This window comes from Lotus japonicus, chromosome 3, assembly GCF_012489685.1.
Source record: "Lotus japonicus ecotype B-129 chromosome 3, LjGifu_v1.2".
In the NCBI taxonomy this organism is placed as follows: Eukaryota; Viridiplantae; Streptophyta; class Magnoliopsida; order Fabales; family Fabaceae; genus Lotus; species Lotus japonicus.
In genome coordinates, this window is record NC_080043.1 from 14,381,290 (window position 1) to 14,408,126 (window position 26,837).

The 26,837-nt window shown below is 34.7% G+C and overlaps 2 protein-coding genes across 2 annotated transcripts; both read left to right on the forward strand.

Annotated features, from left to right (window-relative positions):
• The first annotated feature begins 5,021 nt into the window (after positions 1-5,021).
• Positions 5,022-10,021, forward strand: LOC130748038 (probable glycerol-3-phosphate dehydrogenase [NAD(+)] 1, cytosolic). Its single transcript, XM_057601123.1, has 5 exons — positions 5,022-6,319; positions 7,991-8,212; positions 8,926-9,173; positions 9,337-9,476; positions 9,593-10,021. Exons 1-5 carry the CDS (start codon positions 5,659-5,661, stop codon positions 9,717-9,719), a joined length of 1,398 nt encoding a protein of 465 aa, XP_057457106.1. The 5' UTR covers positions 5,022-5,658; the 3' UTR covers positions 9,720-10,021.
• Positions 10,022-13,307: 3,286 nt separating this feature from the next.
• Positions 13,308-18,975, forward strand: LOC130749221 (uncharacterized). Its single transcript, XM_057602542.1, has 3 exons — positions 13,308-13,558; positions 15,307-15,624; positions 18,506-18,975. The coding sequence occupies exons 1-3, from the start codon at positions 13,422-13,424 to the stop codon at positions 18,555-18,557; spliced, it is 507 nt and encodes a 168-aa protein (XP_057458525.1). The 5' UTR covers positions 13,308-13,421; the 3' UTR covers positions 18,558-18,975.
• The last annotated feature ends 7,862 nt before the right edge of the window (positions 18,976-26,837 follow it).

The following is a 26,837-nucleotide window of genomic DNA, read 5'->3' on the forward strand; positions in this document are numbered from 1 at the left end:
TACTACGCAGCCAGATTTCAAAAAAGGAGAGTGGATCCTAGTCTATCACACACACATTTATATAATACATAACACTAGTTTCCATCTATTATGGGCTCTAAATTACTTACATGATGACCCAACATCATAATTCAGTGTACTTATCCTAATGTGTATGGTACTTATACTTCAGGATCAACTCTTCAATGGTTTGGTGCTGGTAATGTGATTTCTTGGTACGCTATCCGCGAGTATACGGTATGCTCAAAGTAATATAAAAGATTGTCGAACTACAGGGATTGGGAAAACACCAATTCACACAAGTAAGAGTTGTTTAGAACACAAGAAAGTAAAGACAATTTATAAGTTTGATTGGTAGAAGGCTTAGTTTTCATAATCAAAAAAGAAATTATGTTAAGAAGCAAGCACTTGGGTTTAACTTCACTAAAACAAGTTATGCTTTAGATAAAAGAGAGTATATGGAATTTCATGGAGTTCATTCTGTGGTTGATCTAGCCTATTTCTTTAAGTGTTGATTCCTCAAGTCAAGTAAAACTTTCAATTAAATTTCATTAGTATCAATCCTCAGGTACTTGTGAGTAACTTAATTGAAGATGAAATTCTTATATTCATGCACCAACTACCAGCCCCCACCCTCGTTCCTAAGGCGCAGGCAAACTAATCAATCATATCCAAGGTCCCGCATTCTAAGCCAAATTTCCATATGTACTAAGAACAAGTAAACCAACTTATGTGCACTTCAAGCTAATATTAAAGCAGAGAACATGAACTCATAGAAGAAAACCTTATTATATATAAAACTCAAAAACTAAAACTTAAGGCTCTATTTTGTCAAAAGTCTGTGTAGTAATTTGGAGCAGAAAATTCTCAACCAAGAAATTATCTTCATCCCCAATCGTGTGTGAAAAGTCATTCCTCCCAAGGTATCCATGTTCTTGTGGCAAGCAGCACTTGAGAGGATTGCAGTGAAGGAAAACTTGGTGAAAAGAGGTTTGGTTATTGAAAATGAAGGAAGATGTTGTTTAAGTGGGTTAGCAGTGGAATCTACCATGCATTTAATGCTGCACTGTCACATGATATGCACCTACTCTATTAATGACTTTCTTCAGAAATTTGGAGATGTGAAACTCAAGCCTGTGAAAGCTCGTAATAGGCAGAATGAATGGGCTCCCCCCAGAGGGGGCGTTCTCAAATTTAATGTTGATGGGTCAACTCTTGGTGCCCCAGGAAGAAGTGGTGTGGGAGGCTTATTGAGGAATTCAAGAAGGAAAATTCTAGGTGTCTTTTCAAAACCGTTGGGAGAGCTTTGGGCCTACGAAGCAGAAGTCAAGGTTATCCTTTCTACTTTCTAGCTTTCTAGTTCTCTAGTGTTTTACCTTTCTGTTTTTTAGTACTTTTGTTTTACTTGTTGTGTTTGTTTGAACCTTTATCCTTAGTTGGGAGACTTTGTTCCCAACAACTTTTATTTATCAATATATATTGTTGTAAAAAAAAAACTAAAACATAAACCAGTTAGGAATCTACATCTCAAATCCTAAAAGAAACTTAGCCAAACATGGCTAAGAAAAATATAATTTCTAACTTGAGAAGAAGCCTTAAAAATACTCCAAAACACCTTACACAAGCTATTGTTCAGAAAAACTAAGATATCAAACTAAAATACAAAAGTTATATTTATAGGTGAAAATTGTCGACTGGACACGCATGTGCGTGCCACATGCGTGCAAAGAAGCCAAAACACTGACAAGGCACGCATGTGCGTTCCATATATGGACGCACATTCGGCCAACACACTCTCAAAGTGTCAAGGCACTAACCTGACACGCATGTTCGTGCCATATGTGCACGCACATGCGGCCAGGCCTCAGTGGCAGCATCTTCTCTTCATTCTTTAAGTCAAAACTCCCCATTTAATGTCCTTCAAGTCATTTCAACAGCTATTTTATCCTTTATTGCTTAGTTGTGAAACCTCTTGGTCCTTTATCTTCATGAACTCTTGCAATTCTTCACCAAATCCATGGACAATGCTACATTCCTCCTTCAAGAGCCATTAATGAGGGCTGCACACTAAACACACCATCAAGTCATCTTTGTAACCACAAAACATCAAATAATGCTCATCAAGCCATTGAAGTTCAGTTGACTATTCATCACATGTTAGAATTATATAATTCTCATTTTGCCTTCAATTCCTCTAACATACTAGACCAAAAAGACCACAATGCAAAAAGACTCAATCCTAAGGACTAAAAGTGCAATAAAAGACTCAAAATGGGCTATTATGCACATAATGACTCTAAAATACCAAAAGACTTAAATATAACTAAAGACTCTAATAAGAACTAAAAATAAAGAAAAACTAAAGAAAGGACTAGAAAATAAAGAGAAAAAACATATAAATTATGGTCATCATACCACTATACTCAAGGACAGCTTGTCCTCAAGAAAAAAATTAAAGGAGCTTGTCCTCAAGCACACAACTAATAACCTCTTCTTCAACTGCTCAAAATTTTCAACCCAAAAGATACTTCGCTAACGATGTTCAACCAAAATCTGAGGCTAGAAAGAATTCATACAAAGTCTCTTCAGAGTTCAAGTACTAAGCAACAACTAATATGCATTTCAAAACATAGCTAAGCATGCACAAGCATGTTACGAATAAACATTAAAACTCTCAGCACTCAACTAAACAATAAGGTGTTAAAGTGAAACACCCGTTCTTATGAAATGATATTATTTCGTAAAGCTATTTTAATTAACTTATCAAAAAAATTATTATGATACATGAGAAGAAAAAATAACAATCCAATAACATCTTTTCTCAAACCTTCAAAATCATTTTATCTTTAATTTGAAACAAACACATTTCTGATTTCTTACTATAGAGCCTTCCTTTACCATTATGAAACCGTCTACTATTGTCAAATAAACGAGTGAATCACCATTTTGGTCCCTAAGAAAGTAGACGCCGGTCATAGTAGTCCCTAGAAATCATTAATGGTGAAAAAAATCCCTGAAAGTGTTGACGTCGGTCATAGTAATCCCTATCTATGTTTTGTCGTTAGTCCCTGGGACGGAAAATGCTCATGTGTCAAAGTTATGTGCCACGTAGGTTTCAATTTAGTCCCCAAAATTATCAATTTAGTCCCAGATTTTTAAAAAAAAAAATATCAGATCATCATCTTCTTCCTCATCATATTCCACACCATCTTCATCTCAACAAAAACAAGAAACCCATAAATATATATTAAAAGGAAGGGCTCAAGCCAAGAGTACATAAACAAATTACACACATAAGAATTGGTCCAAAAGCAAAAGTGACTACAGTAAGGAAAAAAAAAGGAAGAGAGAAATACAGTAAACTAGATAACAACATAACCAGTAGCGAATAACAAGACACAAAAGCAAAAGCATTATAAAACTAAGCATCAGGCAGAGGAAAAACGTGCTCTCTTGTTCCTGCAACATTTCCACGCCTGGTCTTTTTGCTACGCCTTCAGCACACATAAAGCAGGCCAAAACGAAATTGGACAGAAAGATGATGCAAGGCCAAAAAGCATCCCTGAAGCAAAAACGCACAGCACCAGAACAATACACAAAGTTAACCATTCACTCCAGACAAAAACAAGGTCCACACGTCAAATTGCCACTGAAATAGTTAATGAGTTTTGAAATTGAACAATTCAATGCTAGTTAGACTATGTAATAAATTATTCCAGTAAGAAGAAAAATACTCGTACCATGAATAATCAATGGTTATCTTCAATCAAAGGTTGTTTCCCCTTTATGATCAAACACCAGAATCAGTTTTGGAAAACCATGAATAATCCATCCAATATCATGAAAGAGTGACTTTGATTAAAAAACTGATGAATAAACCAATTGCAGCTCAATTTCTTGATCTATGTCTTGGTCCTGGATCTTAGGTTCTGCTACAACAAACGGCTTCAAGATTCGATTGCCAAAGGCACGGGACATTGCTAGCACCCCACCAACTCTCCAAGTACCTGCCCACATGACAACACCCCCAGCATTTTCAATCCTCTTCCGCTCGTCACTTCTTTAAACCTTAATTAAGAGGGGAAATAGCTAACAGGTGAAATTCGATAAAGCAGTCACAGAAGCATTGCATATATCAGATCAGAAAAACGCAGGAAGTGCAGAAATTGAAACTTAGAACAAGAGAGAAAGAGAGATTACATATGCGAGGGAAGATTTGAGAGGGTGAGCACCAACGATGTCGCTCTTGACTCCATGGATTCCAAAGAGGAGCAAATCGTTGTGAACACCTCCAATTTGGTGTGGAATGGTCTTTGAAGCTTCCTCCATCTTCGAGAGGGTCATGGGTTCGGTTGCTGAAATGGCGAGGGAAGTCAGAGATCGAAAAGCAACCAACCACCTCCTCTGCGATTCATAGAACGGGAAGGTACGGGGACCTCGATTCGCACCAGATCCAACCCTCTTCCCTTCGATTCAAGCTTTTTCTCCTTCTTTTGGGTTCAAACAATGAGTTTTTTCTGGGTTGAGAATGGATTTCTAGGTTGAGAATTAATTTATGGGTTCTCCTTCTCCTATTAAGGTGAGGAACGAAAATGTTGGTTAGGTTGATAGCTGGAAGAGGCTGCTGAAGACTATGGAGAGATGAAGATGGAGAGGATGATAGCTATGGAAGTTGATGGTTGCTGGGAAGAACGGAGAGGAAGGGGATAGATTCAGGAGTTCTATGATTTTTTTTAATTTTTAATTTCTATTATTATTATATATTACGTGGCAGCCAAGTGGACCGGTTCATGTGTCATTTAACGTGACACATGGCATTTTCCGTCGCAGGGACTAATGGAAATTTGAGATAAGGACTCATATGACCGACGTCAACACTTTTAGGAATTTTTTTCACCATTAATGATTTCTAGGGACTGTTATGACCGACGCCTACTTTTTTAGGGACCAAAATGGTGATTTACTCCGGATAAACTTCACCTACACTTTACTAACTCCAAGGTTTCACTCATTTGAGACATTTCATTCTTAACACCAAATTGGTGTGAAAAACATGTTTTTTCTTCTAGAAGTTCACAGATGAGCTTTCCTTTCCTTCCTCTCTACCACAAGAAAGTGACTGCAAATTTTCTATCTTGTTTCCCTCTCACACTCAATCACGTTTTCAAATTCCAGCATTGCACGCAAACGCAGGTGGCAAATGGGTGAAGCATTAGCTGAAAACTTCAACTTTGTTTGTTGGAATACCCGCCCATAATGTTTGTTTATTTTGTTGTCGGTTTCTGTTGGGTTTAGATTACCAAACTTGCAGATTTGAGATTCTTCATTGGTTTTTTCAAATACATGTTGTGTTCATAGATAGGTCTTCTTGGAATTTAGAAGAAGCTAGATGTTACTGATAGAGGGTTATAATCGGTTTATATTTCGACCCAGTTGGAAATTGTTGGTATTTGTCATTGTTGGGGTTGATTTTGTGATAGAATTTGATGTTGTGTAAGTTTGAGCATGAGTCTTAGTTTTGAAAAAGTGTTGGAAATTGTGATCTTGGATGAGATTTTTCACTAGGATTTGAGGGCATTTGAGATCTTCTGTTCATATTTCTCAGAATTTTGAGGGATTCATAATATTTAGGGTTTATCAGTGTTCTCTGGAACCAAGATGGTTGGAACTACTGAAGCCAATGGCCATGATGTGTATCTAAATGGTTCTCTTCAGAATATAAATGGCGGTTTAGAAGAGAAGGTTGATGAGCTTCGCGCGCTAATTGGGAAAGTGGAGGGTGATCCATTGAGAATAGTTGGTGTTGGAGCTGGTGCTTGGGGTAGTGTGTTCACTGCTATGTTGCAGGAGGTTTATGGAAGTTTAAGAGAAAAGGTTCTTGTAAGGATATGGAGACGGCCCGGAAGGTCGGTCGATAGGGCCACTGCTGAGCACTTGTTTGAGGTGATTAATTCAAGGGAGGATGTGCTGAGGAGGCTTATTAGGAGGTGTGCTTATTTGAAATATGTTGAGGCAAGATTAGGTGACAGGATACTTTATGCAGATGAGATTTTGAAAGATGGGTTTTGCTTGAATATGATTGATACCCCTTTGTGTCCTCTGAAGGTCGTGACAAACCTGCAGGAGGCTGTGTGGGATGCTGATCTTGTGATTAATGGCTTGCCATCAACGGAAACCCGTGAGGTGTTTGAAGAAATTAGTAAGTACTGGAAAGAGAGAGTCACACCTCCTGTCATTGTTTCGCTGGCAAAAGGTGTAGAGGCTGAATTAAGTCCTGAACCACGGATAATAACTCCCACTCTGATGATCAATCGAGCGAGTAAGATTCATACTCATTTATTTGTTTACCTGCTTTATGTAGTTATACATGTTCATTTTGTGATCTGCTTGAACTACCACAATCCATCAATCTTGATCTGTTTACGGTGACCGTCTTAATTATATCAACCTTAAGTTTTTTCTTTCTTTTAACATGCATATGACTGAGTTGATGTTAACCCAGGGTTGAACTATATTATATTAATAGGGAGAAATCAGACATCCCGACTGGAAACATAAGACAGTCTTGTCTGGGTTATTAAACATTGATTTGAAGAATCTTGTTCTTTAGTTAATGAGGAAGTGGTTAATTGTACAATTGAAACTGAGGAAGCACATTTAGGAATGTCCAATTAAATAGCTCTTTCGAAGTACAGAATATCTCATTGAGCAAGATGTAATAAGTCTTTCCATCGAATACCGGAAATTATTTTGGAGGTTGAAGAAACAGCCTCCTTAATGTTAATATAATACCTCTGTAGTTATGATTGAGATGATTGCAACTAGGTGCTGTTATATTCAGAAAGTGGGGAACAACTCCACTGCTTACTTCTCTTCTTCAGTAAGTTAATGTGTGATAGGTTTTCTGCTTTATGTGTGACTCTGAAATGGTATCCGAAAGAATCTGATATAGATTCCTCAAAGGGAACCGAGTACAATTAACTTCTGACCAATGTCCTTTTTCACATAGAGGACAAGAGAAAGTTTTTGGGTTACTTAGTGTGCTTAGGCGCAAAATGCCAAAACCACCCATCCTTTTAGAGAGACGCTTCATTAGAATTATTTAATTTAATCTGGCATTTGTGTGTGCTTTCACCCTCTCTTGATGCCAGTTTTTGGCTAGCATACAAGGGTGTTGCCCCTTGGTTACTACGAATGTAATTTTCACGTGTGTATACTGTATAGAAATTAAAATTGTTTCAGTTGCAATTCTGGAAGTCTAAAATATGGGATATATTCTGGGTGAATATGCCCTTTAGCATTTGGTTGAGCTCTTATGATTCTGTGGGATTTTTCTTTTTGACTTAAAGGAACTAAATCTAAAGCCTTTACTGTAAATTGGAATAACTATACAAATGTGCATATCAGCATATCAAAATACCAATGACATAGTTTTTTTTTTTAATAAAATCTGTAAATTCATATGTAAATTGAATATCGGAATGTAGTATTCTCTGCATGATAAGGTTACAGCAAGCTTCTATACCTCAGAATCATGTTATTTTTGTTGGTTCATGTAGAATTCTGGACAAACTAGAGATAGTGAATTTAATGTTTGATTGTCCTGTAGCCTGAGATATGTACTTACTGCTTTCGAGATATTGAGATTTTATTTGATAAAATATAAACAAGAATTTCTTCTCTTACATGTATGTAGTTGATAACATATGCACGACTCATTTCCATTGATTGTAACTTCTTTTGGAATCCAATAGAAGCTTATGTATTGGACCGTAATGTAGCACAAAATTTTCCCTGAAGAATGAAATGGCAATGCAAAGGAATCAGTTGATATTACGGGGTGAATCTTAATGTGCTTTCTCTTAATTCGTTTGTTTGTGAAGATGAAAATCTTGATGTTCTTTCTTGTGTTCTTATTTTTGAAGTGTCATGATGTCCTTGTTTCATAACACTCACATCAGTGTCTGATAACATTCTTTGCACTTTGCAGCTGGAGTTCCCATGGAGAACATCCTTTATCTTGGAGGTCCAAACATTGCCTCAGAAATTTACAACAAGGAATATGCAAATGCTCGAATATGTGGGGCAGAAAAGTGGAGGAAACCATTGGCGAAGTTTTTGAGGCACCCTCACTTTGTCGTGTGGGACAATGGTGATCTTGTTACCCATGAAGTCATGGGTGGATTAAAGAATGTATATGCTATTGGAGCAGGTAAATTTGATTTAATTTTTACATTGTTACATTGTACAGACACAGCTTGCTAAAAGCTTAGGATCTTGCTATTTTTAAGCAGAAAATAGGTAAATCCATTCTAGTTTTATGTTGAGACAGAGAGCAAGATATTATTTGCTTTGGAACTTCACCTGTATAGCTCATTCTGTCTGCTTTACTGAAATTTTTATTATCCTAATGTTGCAATAAAGAAAAGAAGAAGAGATTTTTTGGGAACAATGGCAAGTCATTAGGTGCTTTACTTTGCATTGGTTACGCAATTTAGACAAGGGGGCTCCATATTCCTTAAACTGACTAGAGTTAGTTTAACAATTTCTCTGTTGAGCAAATGTGTCGAAGATCTCTAGATCTATAAGAAAACATTTTTATTTAGCTGCAATAATAAGGTATGATTCTGTTTTAGAAAGCTATCTTAAACAATCTATGATGCCAATCTAGACTTTCATCAGATATTAACATTTTGTGAATAAGATTTCAATTTTCAAATATAATCTTGAATCAGTTGACATATGCTTTCACATATGAAAATGTGCACGTTAATGCTGTTCACGAGTGATTCTATGATATTTTGGACTTCAAATTCTTGAAAGATGTTAGTACATATTTTGGAAAGAGTTGCATGTTACCACAGGGAAATACTATTTTAATATTTTGAAATCTTATAATTGTATTCATGAAGTTCAATTTAACAGGAATGGTAGCTGCTTTAACAAATGAAAGTGCCACCAGCAAATCAGTATACTTTGCTCACTGTACATCAGAGATGATTTTTATCACTCATCTGTTAACAGAAGAGCCAGAGAAACTTGCAGGACCACTGTTGGCTGATACTTATGTAACCTTGTTGAAAGGTCGTAATGCGTGGTATGGACAGAAGTTGGCCAAAGGGGAATTGAGCCTGGAAATGGGTGATAGTATCAAGGGCAAGGGAATGATTCAGGTACACGTTTTGGTCATTCAAATATCAAGATACCTATGTGGCCTAGGATAGTAGCTACATCTTACTTTCTTGATAGAAAAAATTATAGATAGTAAAAATTATTTCAAGTTTTTAGATGCTGCTGGTCAATAATTATTTTGCTCTGCATAACTGTATGTTATAGGGAGTCTCTGCAGTTAGGGCATTTTATGAGCTACTTAGTCAGTCCAGCCTAAATGTTCTAAATCCTGAAGAAAACAAGCATGTAGCCCCTGTGGAGCTTTGTCCCATCTTGAAGATGTTATATAGAATACTAATAATAAGGTAACGAATTTCGCCACCTCAATGATTTCTTCCTTTTGGTGAAAATAATAGATAACTGAATTCTGTTGTGAAGCTAACTAATCTTTTTATATGGTTTTGCTGACCTTGATCTTCAGGGAATATCCAGTGCAAGCCATTCTTCAAGCATTAAGAGATGAGACCATGAATGATCCCCGGGACCGTATTGAAATTGCCCAAAGCCATGTGTTTTTCAAGCCATCTCTTCTTGGTCAGAGACCTTGAGTGCTAGTTTCATGTGTTTGGTGGTAAATTTTGACATTGGTATTTGTGAATTTCTGTGTATCACATTCCCCCTCCAAAAAACTAGGAGTAGATGCTGGACATCTCTGAGATTTTCATCGTAAATGACTGTAGGTGTTCTAGTTGAGGCTCTAGATTGCTAATATTAGAGTGATATTCGTAGGTCTATTGCCCGAATTAGTTGCACGGATTTACTGTGTGTTTTGTTTTAGATTTGGAAAGAAATTTCATTGGTACATACATGTGTTCTGATTTTCTTATCTTGATGGGGTTGCTTTTGTCAAGTTTAAATCTTGTGTTAAGGGTTAAATATGTTTAGTCCGCATAAAATAGGGTTGTTTTGAGTTTAGTCCACATCTAATAAAATCGGAGGGTTTAGTCCCTTGTCTTTTTTTATTACCGAGTTTTACTCCCTTGCTGTTGACTTCGTTAAAAAAAGGCTTAATAACACTTTTGGTTCCCCATGAATACGATATGTGCAAACAGGGTACCTAAACTTCAAATTTTGCATTCTGCCTCCCCGACGTTATATACTGTCAACAGTTTTGGTTCTCAAGAGAGTTTTCCAGAAAAAAAACTAACGTTTTTTTTGCATTCTTCCTGGGCTTAAAGGGTCCAAAGGCCCCTGAGATTACAAAGGGAATCAAATCCAGGACCTAGAAAAATTTTACATCAAATTGGGTCCCTAAGAATTTTTTTTTAATTCAATTAAGGCCAAATCCCAATTTCGTCCTAATCATCAGTGACACCTGGCTTTTTTCATTATTTTTTAATTAAAAAATATTAAAAAATTAATTTTTAATACCAAGTCATCAAAATAATCAGAAAAAAAATCTTAATAAAAACCTAATCTAATAATCCTAAACTAAACAACCTAATAATCTAATAAACCTAATTTAAAAATCTAATCTTCAACACCATCATCTTCATCTTACCTATCAAAGACATTACTATGATCCACAACAGATCAGATATCACTTACAAATCAAAAAAAAAATCAAAGTAGCTCACTTCACACAGGTCAACCAAACCTAGTGCTGCCAATAAAAATTTGCCTACACTATGAGTAAAAAATTGTATCTCCAGTACCAAACCTTTCCTCAAAATTCTCAAATTTTTCTCAATTTGAAAACTTTCTGGTGCCACCGTATCCAAAACTATGCTTCGTCTTCTTTGGGTGATACAATTTCCTAATCAATATCTCAATATCAGTATGTGGTTGCATTATACCCAGTTACCCACCCCAACTTTCCATTGGTTTCCTGTAAGATTACCTCATCTTGACACAATCAGCACTTCGGAGGCAGAGGACTGGATTCATGATCCAATCAAGAAGTATCATCGTATCAGCACTGGTTTCATGACCCAACAAACCCTAAATCGACCTGCTGCTCCAAATCCCCCTTTTTCTCTTCAACCCCAACATCACTGATCCTTAATCAAAGAGAGATTATGCATTTTTCTTTTCAGATCTGGTTATTGTTCAACATTGATGCTCAAAGATGAGAAAAAAATGTGAAAGCTTGGAGCTTCTCAACCCAGATCAAAGCCTCATGTGGCCAAGAAGACTTTCTCTTCTCTCCTGCGTTTCATTCTCTCGCTTGCGTTCTCCTCTCGGATCTGAGTTTGGACCGCCCATGCTCCCACCACAATGGCGACGAAAACGTAAATCCATAACACCAAGGGTTGCAAGCTTTGCGTTTTGTTGCCTGATTTTGGAGGAAAATAAGAAGAAGAGAGAGGGGAGAGAAGTGGTGCAACCATGGTTATTAGAGTGAGTGGTGGATTTGGGGATTTGGGGTTTTGGTTTTGGTTTCTCGATCACTCCTTCTCCTTGCATCGCCTGGTGGTGGATTTGGGGATTTGGGGTTTTGGTTTCGAGTGGGGGTGGGGGTGGAGGTTTCAGTTGCAGGTGGGGGTGGGGATGGGGTTTCGGTTGCAGGTGGAGTTGGGGTTTCGGTTGCAGGTGGAGTTGGGGGTTGGGTGGAGATGGTTTGACTTCCTCATGGTGGCTTGCGAGTTGCGACAGAGGAAGCAAGAAGAACGGTGGTGGTGGCGGCCTTCATGAGAAGGAGAGGAAAGTGTGGTGATGGTAATTCACGTTGAAAGGAAGAAGGAAAGTGGGTGATGTTGGTGCTGTGTTCTTTTGGGAAAAAAACAAAGAAGTAGATTAGATTAAGTTTTGGAATTAGATTAGGGATTTTGTTAAGTTTTTTAATTTTTTTTCTGCTTAAATAACTGAGTTAGAATAAAAAAATAAAGTTTTAATATTTTTTAATTAAAAATAAATAAATAATGCCAAGTGGAATTAGTGATTAGGACGAAATTGGGATTTGGCTTTAATTGAATTAAAAAAATTTCTTAAGGACCCAATTTGATGTAAAATTTTTCTAGGTCCTGGATTTGATTCCCTTTGTAATCTCAGGGGCCTTTGGACCCTTTAAGCCTTCTTCCTGTGACATTTTTAATAATATTTTCCAACATATTAAATTGCTAATCCAAAATTATTTCAGTAATTCTTCCCTCAAATCCCTAATATGATGTCCCTCTCTCAAATCCCTAAATCTCTAATCTAAAATTCCTACTTAAATCCCTAAATCTAGTTTGCATCCTTTGTAAGGAAACCTAAATAATCCTCCATTGTTGCAGAAAATGAAGAATTGAAATTGGAAGGGGAGAAATTGTTGTATGTTTTGTTTGCTTTCCATTTGAAGAAGGGTTGAAATGTGATGTTTTTGGGTTATGATGTTTAATTTTTTGGGTTTTATGAGTAGTTTGAGTAGGGATGAAGAAGAAGATGAAGAATCTTTGAAGAAAGAGACGAAAGGCCTGGTTTTTATTTTTTATTTTTAATGCTTAAAACATTATTTTTAATTAATTTTGTTAGTTAAAATATTATTTAAAAAGCCACATCAGTCAAAAACGTTAGTTTGATGAGGGGCCGAAAGTGTTGGCAGAAAGTAGTGTTGGGGAGGCTGTATGTGATTTTTGAAGTTTAGAGACCCCGTTTGAACATATTGCATTTGTGGGGGGATGAAAAACTGAGGCAGCTAAACAGAGTTGAAAGCGAGAACATGCGGAAATCCAAATCTCCTTTAACCTTAGGCAATGCTAACTTATTCCAACTGATCTAGTGAAGTGGCCTCGTGGAAACATCACCCTAATGGAACTTGCTAGTCATACCTTCTATCTAAGAACAAACGTTTTTGGGAATTTCAAAACAACTCATGATGTAAGGCAGAATAGCTTGCACCATAGACTTAATAAGAACCTCCATCCATACTCTAGAAAGTGCGCTCTCCTTCCACACTATTTCCTTAAAAAAATTAATACCCGAGTTTTTCACTTACCCATAACCGGAAAACTAGAATAGCTCTTGATTGCATTTACCCGCAAAATCAGAATAACCTCATAACTCCTGGAATAAGGCACAGTTAAAAGAGAAAAGAGAAATGTGATTTGTTCCATTTTAAAAATAGAGGGTCTAGTTGGAGAAATTAAAAATACATGAAACTAAATTCACATTTATGAAATTATATAGGATAAAAAATACATTTAAGCTTAAAAAATAATTAGGCTACAAACTAAGTACCCATGTTTGGTTTTTCGGTTGAACCTAGCTGAAAGCCAACGGAACTTGGCGAAACCGGCAACGACGGCGAGAAAGAACAAAACGAACGACAAATGTCTCTGGTCGATTATGCTTCCTCTTCAGACGACGACGTTCCGGAACCCACACGCCACAAAGAGGAGGAGCCACCCCAACCTCTCCAACGCAATTCACCGCAACCGCCACCGCAACCTCCTCCTTCGCGAACCCAGTAATTCCTTAACTCTTTGCATCTCTTAGCAGAAAATCACTCGCTCCCAAAGTGGTTTGCATTTGATTTATGGGTTTGATTTGGTTTGACGGCGTCACTAAAATCAAACTCCGCTTACAAACTCAGGGACTAATTTGACTATTAACCCTATATAGTGATAATTTTTCTATATTTACTGAGTTACATTGATTCATGTTGTAAGTTGGCATTTCCAGATTTTAAGTCAATAAAATACATGTAGTTAGTTTTTTGGCATTGATTACTTCTTGTGTTGGTCTTGCACTTTATACAATAGGGACTAATACAAAGGAGAGTCTATGATAATCAGAATAATGCATATCACTTGAGAGCTAAGCATTGGTAAAAAAAAGGGTTGGTTTCATAGACCTCAAACTAATCTGGTTGGTTATGATTAACTTTATAATTAATCCAATTTTTAGTAGAGAAAAAGGATGGGGTTGGAGGGTTGTTGATTTGGACTAGAAGTTCGCTGTGAGAAACTCTATGTATGAAATAGGTCTGATTGATAACACAAAGCAAGGATGGGGATGGCAGGTTGGTCCATGCTTAAAGTTCACTACGAGAAATATAATGTAGGAAATAGGTAGCGTTGACGGGTATTTAGAGCTGCTGGATTTTTTTATGTTGTTTACTTCTTTTTTTCACTAGACAATATAGGGTTAGGAATAAATGTATTGGAGGGAAAGTTGAGGTAGAGACCTCTATATGTTAAACATGCAAGCAATGTTTTCAAAAGCAACCTAGAATTGGGAGGGGTGAAATATCTTAAATTTTAGGATCATAACATGTATTATAAAATCTATAAAAAGTGTACAAGTGTTCTTAAACATGTACATATGCATAGAAAACAGTGCAGTTAAGGAAAATAACTTGCAAATCACGTCATTAAGTTCAAATAAAAATTCATGTGCACAACATCCAATACAATTTATAACCATGAACCATCACATAACATTAGTGTTACACGGAACTAAAGCACAAAAGAAAAGAGTCCAAGTTTCTGACTAGAGTCTAGAAATCTAGATATTTTGCCTGGCAAGTCTATAATGTGCCAATCATGATAGCCATCCTCCATTTGAGCTTCTAGGGCCATGGACACTGATCACAAGCCCTTGGCTGCAACACTCTCCCAGCCAGAATCTTTCTGGCAAACCCCAATCACCAAATGCCCACCCAACGCAGACACCAGACTTCTTTTCGTCACCATTTGCACCTCTTTCCTCCTCTCACTTGGTTTCCGAGAATCTTAAAAACAAGAACTTATCTTGAAACAACTGATCAAGCAAGTGATCAAGGCACGGGTTGTTCTTCTGTTTCTGGTTTCCTTTTTGTATCTTTTGGTAATGGATTTAAGGCTTCAATCCAATGGTAATTAATGACTAATGGCTGTTTTGTTGCAGACATATGTTGATGGTCATGACTTTCTGTTGAATCTGTTTGTTGGTTGCGATGAATTTTTAACTTTTTGTAGATCATTCTAGGTTGGCTGGTGGTTGTTGCATTGACTTATTCTTCTTTTATTGAATTGTCTAAATAAAATTTAATTATCTTATGTACGATGAAATAAAAACTATGTGTGATTCATGTTAATCATAATGACTCACACACATATTGTAGATGTATGTTCTAATACAAAGTGTCAATTGGACACAAACTAAAGTAGCATTTCACCTTTATTTATCAACATGGTTCTCTGGTCTCAGTATTTATACACTTCCAACTTGTAGGATCAAATATGGATCTTCACCTGGCCAGCCTCTAGAAAATAAACCACATTCATCTGCATCTTCATCTTCAGTGGAGAAGCTTCCTGATGCATCGCTTCTTTTGAATTCACCTTTTGTCTCATCTAATCTGGTGAGTGCTAGTGATCACTCCTCTCGAGTTGCTGCAGCTCTTGCTGAAAATGCTTCACGTAAGAGAGATTCTAATGGAATGGCCTCCTCCACTGTTCGTAATAAAGCTCCTAGAGGAAACTTGCCTCATTCAAAGAGTGTTCCAGAAACTACTAGTGGTTTGTTAGTTCCACCTCAGATCAGTGGAAGGTTAGTAGTGATGTGTTGACACTTAACAGAGCTATCTGCTTGTTGATCTTTGTTTTGTTTTTTTGTGAATTTGTTGCTAGCTATTAAAAAGTTAAATTTATTGTTTCTGTTTTAAATCATCTTTATGATTAGTAGATCCTGAATTGATGAAGTGTAACAAAATTTTAGTCTCAAATGATGAACTTAGATCAAAGTTTAAATGAGCTATGCCCCACATTCTAGTTATAATTTGGAATGTTGCTTTCCTCAATATAGTACTGGTTTACTAGTTTTCCTGTTGTTTAGTATACTAACATTTTAGTTTGTTGAGGCTATGGGCAGTTAATGTTTTTTGTATTATTATTTGAAAAAAAATATATTATTAGGCAAAAAAAAGAAAAAATAATTTGGAACATATATCATCTAGGTAGAGCTATCCGACCCCCGTGCATATCAGAGACAAAAATCCCTTTGTAACATGCATGACCCAAAACCCACACAATAAAGGGAGAAAAACTTGCTTATACTGAAAAGGTAAGAAGCTGGAGACATCTTGCTAAAGGCCTTAGCATAATACACTACAGGCTAGCAAAAGGTAACAGTTCCACGACTACTTACACTCTTTTCCTCTTCGACAATCTTGGAAATAAAAATGGAGAGAAAAATCCTGGGGCAGATATTTTTTTATTCCCCAAAAATGCTCAACTAGTTATCCCTAATTGCCAATGCAGTGGAAAAGCTATTGATGGCAGTTTCTTGGTCCTGAAAATTTCCAAAAATTGATAAGGAAGCCATCCTCACAAAAAGGAAAAGATGATCGGAAGAAAGAGCGATATTACCTAAGAGGTGAACTACCAAGGATTTGTTTGAGTTTCACTTATGAACCATTAGTTTCCCGCCCTCCTCTTTGATATGTCCACGACTTCTAACTCTAAATATAGAATTAATCAAGTGGGTGTTATCCCCTGCTTCTTGTCAGTTCTGTTAAATAGCGACTATAGTGCCCGCTATAATGCTATTGCGTTGTGCCCAATAGCCTGTCCACTAGCGCTATGCCTTAATGTGGCGGAAAATGCTATCGGCTTGTACAATTAGTCAAGTGGGTGTTATCTCATGCTGATTGTCTATTTTTCCTAGTGTAGACCCTTTTAGTTGCTGACTTGTTCTCACTCTTGCAGCCATTGCCCATTCCTACTCACTTATGGTCTGATATTTCCATAGGTTTTATTAGGGGATAACCCAAATCTCAAGTCAAGGATAATATCTTAGTGGTTGTGAATAGACTCGTGATCCACTGTTCCACTTTGTACCACTCAACTATCCTTCTACTGCCTGAGATGTAGCACAGCTTTTCTTTTCAAGGAGTAGTCGTATACATGATTTTACAGCTACCATAGCTTCCAAGAGGGACAAGATTTTTCATTAGTCATTTTTGGACTGAGTTATTCTATATGGCTGGTACCAAGCTGAAAGTCTGTTGATCATACCATTCTCGACCAATGGCCAAATGGAATGGAAGTGGTAAATTGGTGTTTGGAGAGTTGTTTGAAATGTTTGATGGGTGAGAAGCCAAAAGACTGGCCTAAGTTGTTAAGTTGGGTAAAGGTGTGGTATAATATAAACTGTAGTAGTTTCACTCACGTTACACCCTTCAAGGCTCTGTATGGTCAAGATCCCCACTTTTACCTCTAAGGAATTGCTGTCCCTTCTGTCGTAGAAGAAGTTAAATCAGATAGTAACTGAAAATCTGAAATAACACTACTAACAGTGCTACAAGCAATATACTTCGAGTTATTAACAGTTCACTATAGTGGTGAAGCAGCATGTACATGCCTCTGGCTGTTAAAAGGTTTCAATCATACATGGAAAACCAGAGAAAGTCAAATCTGAATAAAACTGAATCTGTTGTCACTGACCACCAGGGTTGTTTCCAGCCAACCCTATTCTCCCGCAAACCCAATGTTCTCCAGTGGTGCCCAGGTGGCAGGTGTTCATCTTGGTTTTCCTGTTTCATCCTATGGTGTTTTCATGGTCGTAACTAGCAAATTAAAAAGTCAAATAGATTGTTCCAATTAGTTGGTAATGGCGTAGGATATGTTGGAATTCCTTTGTGGCAGTGTTGCGTAACTTGAGCTGCGATACAATGCATTAGATATATTGGATATTTTTCCTTTTTATTTCATTTCATTTTGTTAGAAATCTAGAAGAAGAGAGTTTGAGAGAAAATGAAAATTCTGTATTGTATAGTTTCTGAATCAGAGTCACAATTTATAGCATGATGATGCATACAAAGGAAGCTAACTGTAACTAACTAGTAACTAACTAACTAACTAACAGCTGTATGACTGCTGTAAAAACTAATTCTGTTACATCTCAAAGTAACTATAATTGAAGCTAACTGAAACTATACACTAACTTCCCTCCATATACTCAGGGTTTGCTCAAAGGAAGCACCCTGAGTTTGAGTGGAATTCGTGAAATTTGGATTGGGATTAGAGCCTTGTCTAGGATATGTGCAACTTGTTAACAAGAGGCTTGTCCAAATGTTTTGTTCGAGAATGAAGAATCGGATTGTGACAAAGGGCAACTATACCCTGATTGTCGGAGAAAATTTTAGGAGTTGCAAAGGGAACTCGCAGTGCTTTGAGAAGAGATTGCAATCCTAGAAGTTCTGCAGCTGTGAGTGCTTACTTCGATATTCAGTTTCTGTACTGGAGCGAGCAAATATTTAGTACTTTTCCGTGCACTTCCCAAGTCCTGATATTTTCTTTCAGTCTTTCATTCTTTTATTCTAAGATCCCATTGTTTGTCAAGTTCACCATATTCTCTTAGCTGTGTGTTTGTATTTCCTTTTTCAAATATATATAGAAATTCATGTATTTCTGATTTTTGTAATTTTCAGGAAAAACGTTGTTACAGAAGACATAAGCAAGCTCTTTGTCAAGAAACACTAGGAACATTCATATTGTTAGAAGCTTGCATGTTGCAATCAATGATGGGTGAGAAACTTGCACCTAAAGATGTGGGACACCTACTTGAAACTGCTTGCTCTTGTAGAATGTGTACGCATAAACGGTCTTTGTTTATATCCTTAGGTTTGTTCAACCGTGTGTAGTTGATTATATTACATTATTAACTTTCAGCTTAGCCAAGTAAAAGAAAAAAGAGGCGGAAACCCGTTAGGGGTGATTTACTGAGCACGTTTTTTAGATTTGCAGGTATGATTAATGATTATTGAGATAGTGAGTTTTTTTGTTGTGAGCACAATATCCTCCAGAAAGTATAAATCGTATTTTCGTGCTTAGGTTAAGGTTCTAAAATATTGTTAGCTTGCAACATTATTAAGAGCAACATTTTCAGCTTGCAACATTATTCAATTTTCAACTTTTTACTGTCATGAAAACCAAATATAATATCATCAAATATAGTATATAGATTTGGACGATTAGAATTTTTTTGTTAAAATATTCTCTAAACATGATTGTGTCAACTTTTTCTCTTCGAAAAAAACTATTGTCTTTGAAAAAGTTGCCTTCTCTTCGAAAACTATTGTCTTGAAGAAAGTTGCCCAGTTGTCATACCAAGCATGTTATGCTTGTTTCAAACCATGCAATGTTTGTTTTTTTAGTTGTTACTTTTTTTAAAAGGATCATCATTGTATTAGTAAAGAACAGGGAAAGCTAAGCCTAAAAGCTTAACACAAAGGCTCTCCATAGAGATAAGGTGTAAAGGTCCAAAGATATGCCAACACAATTCAGCCCAGTCTACTGTAGATTTAATCTAAGAGAACTACACTAGCTCATGGGCTTACACATGTTCAACTGTTGATTAGTTTGTGCTTGTAATTTTTTTACTTCTCGCATTGAGAATGTTTTTCTACGTTAAAATCTTGGTATCTCTTTATTTACGATTTTTAGTTGTTGCGTTTCTTTGTTATTGCTCCAAACGGATTCTTGCAAGTTATAAAAATTATTATCCGCGCCGCATATTGCTCTAATTGAGTTGTCATTTTTATTGTGTTAAATATCCAATCAGAATCTTCCTTAGGTATATACTCTTTGGACTCTTTAATATGCCAAAGATCAATATGTGTAGACTCTATGAACAACCTCATTTTATCCTTCTAGTTGTATTAATCTTCACAATTGAAGGTTGGGAATATAGAGATAGAGTAACCTTCAGCAAAGTACGTCTAACTTCTGCTAGCTTTTACCACTGGATCTTTTCCTTTAATATAGTTACGTGCTAAACCTCAAATCATATTCTCCTTCTTCATCAAATGTCACATCTCGACTAATAATCACATTTTTTTGTAGAGTGTAAAGCTTATACACCTTTGAGGTCGTGCTATGGACAATGGTAAAAGCTATAGCTTCTGCTAGCTTCTCACATTTATCATCTTATTCCTGAGTTGTTCTGGCACGTCGACATATGCTATGCACCCAAAAACTCGGTGTCGGATTGAGGGCTTCCTTCCACTCAAGCTTCTTTTGATGTGTCACAAACAGTTTTAGTAAACACCTATTCAAAATATAAACAAAACAGTTGAAACAACATTTGTTCAAAGTTCTCTAAGCACCAACTTAGTTTTCAACATGCACCTTATCAAATCCATTATGGTTCTTATATATCTTTTGTCAGTGATGTTGAATTCCATGTTGCTAAAAAATAATCTGTACAGGCAAGGTATTATTGGTCTTTGTCTCTTCTTAGTGCTTTAATCTTGCAGCCGCTTTGTTTTTCCACAAATACCTTAAACAACTTAAGGCATCACGCTTCTGATTTCTGTTTCATGAAATATATTCATGTTTTTCTGCTAAAATAATCAATAAAAATAGTTAAATATCTACTACCACCATGTATTGGAATCTCTCCACCATACATTAATATGAATGAACTAGTATCTCTGGAATAAACCTTTTTTACTAGGAATAAACCTTAGTGTTTTTTCCCAATCTCATAAACGTTGAGGTTTCAAAAATCTGAATTGCCAAAAATTATTTACATAAAAAGAATTTAATGTGTGTACTGTGTGTATATTTTTTTACACATACATCCAATGGTTTTGCCACGTTAGAAAATAAAATTATATTTTAATTAAAATAAAAATGTAACCGCTCATGAGATATGATAACCCGAACCGAGCTCATCCAAACTTCTATTCATGGAAAGTGTAAATTATATTGTTTAATCTCGGGAGGAAAGGTAGCTCACGTTGGTGAGTTAAGGGAAATGAAGAGATTTGCAAGGTGAAGGGTCAGAGTTCAAATCATGGCGAAGGAACTAATTTACTAACAATTAACTACGAACATTTACCTAAAAAATAAATAGTTTATTCTCAACATTTTAATATGTTGACATTTTCTCAACTCAAGTATTACCGAACAAATCCTGGGCAAATTTCAACTGTTCAAATCATTTAAAATGATTACATAGATTAATAACTTGTATTGGGTTGAAGTACCCATGTACTTCATTTCAGTATAATTCTTATTGCCTATAAAAAAAACATAAGATTAATATATAACTTGTACATCAAAAAGAAATGGCTACTTATTATTTTATTTTATTGTCATTGAATTGAAGACTATACTACTCTTAACTGTCACCAAATAACTATATTCATAATTTTTTTAAGAAATTAATATGAAACAGCCTGCCCAACATAAATATCCTTGTTTGAGCCCCACTATTAAATGATTAAAAAATTAAATTTCTCTCATGATAAGTGACCACTCTTTTCTCCTATAATGACTTAACTTTTTTTGGAAAGAAAATAATGATCTAGAGTTCAAACCTACCAAGACTTTTTGTTCAAATGAAACATTCCCCACTACCACAACCAAACAGCGGCTGGTTCTTTTGAAATTTTTGCCGAAAGCTAGATGGGTACTTTTTTTTTTCGTGAGATATGTGGTTTTGATTTTCTTTTTGCGAACCAGAGTATACGCAAGCGACAACAGTTATTAATTATCTCATCGCATGTGCAGCATAAAAACTGTAAACAACTAACCACAAAATATATTTATTTCATTTTTATGAACGGTAATCAAACTCTGAACCTCATAATTAAAGAACGTGATAAGCAGGTAGCCAATCACCACTCTGGTAGCTATGTGCAAAACAGTCATACCAGCCCCAAACTGCACTTAGGAAGAGCTTTAAGAAAATACTATCCTATTTCACCCCTGGCCATATTTCTAGAAAATCCTCAGCCAGTTGTAAACTATTGAAAGCATGCCCACATGAAAGGGTAGAAGCTTTACACAGGGCAAACAAACTTGTCCTAATCAAACTAGGATCATGGGTTATCTATATAGATGCATAAAATCTATTTCATGGACTTTTATGAATCCAACATGTCATGACAATGGTAATATGACCATAGAAAAATATGTGGACACCTCACATAGGTACATGAAGAGAATACTCGATCAGTTCCATAATCACTTGCAAAAAAATGATTCTAAGAATATTATTTAAAATAATATTTATATGAGAAGAAATATTTTTTACAAAATTTTGCGTGATAACTAAGGGACATATGGGTCGGAGAGGAACAAATTCATGGATCAATACCTGAATGGTATAATTTATCTTTCCAATTAATGAAAAACTTTAGCGTGTTTCACTTTAAATATAATTCAATTTAGTAATTTTTTGGTATTCTTCTTTAAACATTTATACATTTGTTATATATATTTTTTACATCGGAAAGATAAATTGCACCCTCCGGAGATCGATCCTGGACCTCCCCACCCTAAAACATATGTCTCATAGCTCTTACCCAATCTTTTTGCACTAAAAAGAAATTATTATTTTAGAAATAGTCCTCAATTTGTTATTAATAATAGAAATAAAAATAATATAATCTTAATTTGTATATAATAATTTTATAATTTCTACAATTTTTATAAATATTAAAGGTTATTAAATACTAATTAATAATATTATTAATGTAAAGGCTAAGTCAACTTTAATAATAGTTATTAATATTTTAAATTTTATTCTCAAGTTCTAATTAATAATTAGAATGTAAATATTATTAATATTTAATTTTTATATGATAAAATTGATTTTTTAAAAATTAGTAGTTAATATAATGAAGAATATTAAATTTTAAAAATATTTTATTAATTTGATTCACTTTTGATTTAAATCTTATTATTGTTTTTACTTTTAAAAAAAACATTCTCAATTTTTTATTATTAATTTAAATTTAAATAATGGTACTTTTTTATATTTAAATTTTAAAAACTGAACAAATTTACAATTAGTAATTAATATAATATATTATAAGGGTTATTAATAACTAATTAATATTTTTATTAGTATATTGGTCAAGTGAAGTACACACACACCACACACACACACACAGATATATATATATATATATATATATTTATAAATATAAAATATTATTAACTAACCATTAATATTGTTATTAATGTAAATGTCAACTCAACTTTAATTATTATTATTTTAAATTTTTCCTCAAGTTGTCATTATTGGGAGAGTAACAAGATGGAAGATTTGTTGGTCAAGAAAGGTTGTAATAGAGAATTACACCCCTATGAATTTGTAATGAGGCTATAAATTGTACTTGAAGACCTACATTAGAGGGATGTTCTCATGCTTCTTGTTTCAAGCATTTTTATTGTTATAATTCAAGCTTTTTGTGAATTAATTTTAATTTAAAAACATTTAAATTTAACTTTAATTTAATCTATAAGAAATTATTTTTTTTCAATTATAAATTAATATGTCCTTTTGCTTTAGCTAATATATAATATTAATAAATAGTTAATAATTAGTTAATATATTTTATAAATGTGAGTCAATTTTCCTTTAACTTATTATTATCATTATTATTATTTTATAATTTTTTATTAATAATTAAGATTTAAATATAGTTCTTTAATGATAGTTTTCAATGATAACTTATAATATTGTCATTAATATTATTATTATTATTATTATTATTATAATTATAAATTATAGTTTTTCATATTTTAAAATAAAATTTAAAAAATTTACAATTAGTAATTAATATAATGAATAAAATTAATGACTAATTAATATTTTTATTGATTTGTAGGTCAAGTCAAGTTTACTTATATATATTTTTTCTCAACTTTTTATTAATAATTCAAATTTAAATATTATTTTTTATTGATAATTTATTAAATTATTATCATTATTATTAATAATGATAGTATTTTATATATAAATATGAAAACTTGGATAAATTTATAATTAGTAATTAATATAATATATAATATAAAGGTTGTTAATAATTAATTAATATTTTTATTAATATGTAGGTCAATTGAAGTTTACTATATATATTGATATTAATTATTTCAATATTTCATTAATTAATATATAAATTTTATAAATTAATAATTCTATGATTAATGTTTTTCGAAGTCAATTAATATCTAGTACAATTTTACCTTTATATAATTCGATCCGAAATAAACACAACTCATTCAACTACTAGATAAATAGCTTATTAGAATCGAGGTATTGTATTCCTGAAACTCAATTCCATGATGGAAGATTTCAATATCAATGTGGATCGTATCTCGATTTTTCTTGTAGAAATCATCCATGACATAATCGGTCGGATAATGATGCTAGATACAATTCGAACCAGTTGCTTATCCAAAACATGGAAATCATTTAGTATTTCCTTTCCCTTCCCGAATAATGATCGTAATGATTGTGCTCTTCCTCATGGGTGGTTCAACGATTTCTTGGCCCGCAAAGTGAGCAGCATGAGCATTCGAGGCGAACATATGGTTATGTACAAATTCAAGTTATGCTTAGATCATCTTCGAGTATACGAAGCTATAGAGAAGATTGAAAGGTGTATAAAGCTAGCATCCGAGACCACTACAATCAAAGAGTTCGAGTTTCATATCACACAGGGTTCTAGGTATGTTGCGGGAGTTATCTATATGCAATTTTTCATAACATCTATAATGCTTTTTTTTTATAAACGAAACCACAAGTTCTATGATATCAAAAATAGATCCGAGCAGATTCTGCATACAGAGAGCAATGATATACGTATTTCACCAAACCCAACCATTTAACAACCCAAAAAGAAAACCCCACCCCACACTCCTATCTCGCTTATAGATAACATAAAAACCCTAAAAGTTATCACGACTAGATAGATCCAGCGTGAAAACCACCGAAACAATTCCATAAAACATAAAAACTTCAAATTAAGATTCAGAACAAAAACACCCACAAATTAGATACTTCAACAGGTGCTGGAAGGGCAGTCTCTCGCGAAATGTTTGACACTAGCACAACCCTCTAAGGTCTTAGCATTTCGCGAGAGACTACCCTTCCAACACCTATTGAAGTATGTGATTTGTGGGTCTTTTTTTTTGTTCTGGATCTTAATTTGAAGCTTTTATGTTTTATGGAACTGTTTTGGTGATTTTCACGCTGGATCTATCTAGTCGTGATAACTTATCGGGTTTTTATGTTATCTATAAGCGAGATAGGAGTATGGGGTGGGGTTTTCTTTTTGGGTCGTTAAATGGTTGGGTTTTGGTGAAATACGTATATCATTGCTCTCTGTATGCAGAATCTGCTCGGATCTATTTTTGATATCATAGAACTTGTGGTTTCGTGTATAAAAAAATCATTATAGATGTTATGAAAAGTTCTGTATAGATAATCTCCAGCAACATACCTAGAACCCCGTGTGATATAAAACTCGAACTCTTTGATTGTAGTGGTCTCGGATGCTAGCTTTATACACCTTTCAATCTTCTCTATAGCTTCGTCTACTAGAAGATAATCTATGCATAACTTGAAATTGTACATAACCAAATGTTTGCCTCGAATGCTCATGCAGCTCACTTTGCGGGCTATGAAATCGTTGAACCACCCATGAGGAAGAGCACAGTCATTACGATCAATATTCAGGTAGGGAAAGGAAATACCAAATGATTTCCATGTTTTGGATAAGCAACTGGTTCGAATAGTATCTAGCATCGTTATCCGACCGAATGTCATGGATGATTTATACGGGCAAAATCGAGATACGATCCACATCGATATTGAAATCGTCCATCTTGGAATTGAGTTTCAGGAATACGATACCTCAATTATAATAAGCTATTTATCTAGTAGTTGAATAAGTTGTGTTTATTTAGGATCAAATTATATAAAGCTATTTATCTAGCAGTTGAATAACTTGTGGTTTCGGTTGTAAAAAAAAAGCATTATAGATGTTATGAAAAATTGCGTACAGGTTGGTTCATAGACATCTCAAAAAGCTTCTTTGACACCTCAAAAAGTGAGACATTGGTTCTTGTCGATCGCTCATGAGTGTTGAGATCCAAGCGCTAGGTCTTGAGAAGCTTGTGTTGTCTAAAATCAAGATACATAGGCTCATTGAATTTATTTTTGGTTTGGAAGTAGGCATACAAACTTGTGAAACCTTGAAGGAACTGACGTTGTGCAATTCCACCATACGAGGTTTTGCCTTCAGTCGCGTGTTTTCTAGATGCACAAACATTAAGTCCTTGGTGCTTGACTAGTGTGTGCATATTTTTAAAAATAAGAATTATGAGTGAGAAGCTAAGGAAATTAACTTGTTGTGAGAAGATGTTTGGACTTCATCATGATAAAAATTGTGAGCCAAAACTATATGAATATCTTTTTTGTTTGACAAATTCAAGCACATTCAAAGGCCAAAAGATGGTTATCTGCCCCGAGGCATGTTTACCTCTATCTCTCCTTATGTTTATTTCATTTTACTTTTGATTTTGGTATCATTACAAGGGAACAAATGAATAGTCATGCTTCTTTTTTATCTAGTAATGATACTTGAACATACAAACAATGTTGAAATTTGACTGATGCGTGATCCTGTTTTCTATTTCTCTCTTATTACATATATCACGCCAACTACTTCTCTCTATTCTATATCTTTCTCGCTTTCAATATCTATTGGCATTATGCTAATATATAATTATTTTCCTTTTTTTGTTTCATTTGAATTATCAAATTATTGTTTGTCTCATTCATTCACTTTATGTTTTCCCTTGAATTTAGAGAAAAAAATTACAGTGTCGTCATTGTACTAGACTATTGAAGCTCTATTGTAGAACTTCCAATTATGACTAAGATATGTGAAGAAGTTGCAAAAACAACAATTACAACTATGAGTTTTCTTGATCTAGTTGATAACATGCTAGAGAGCA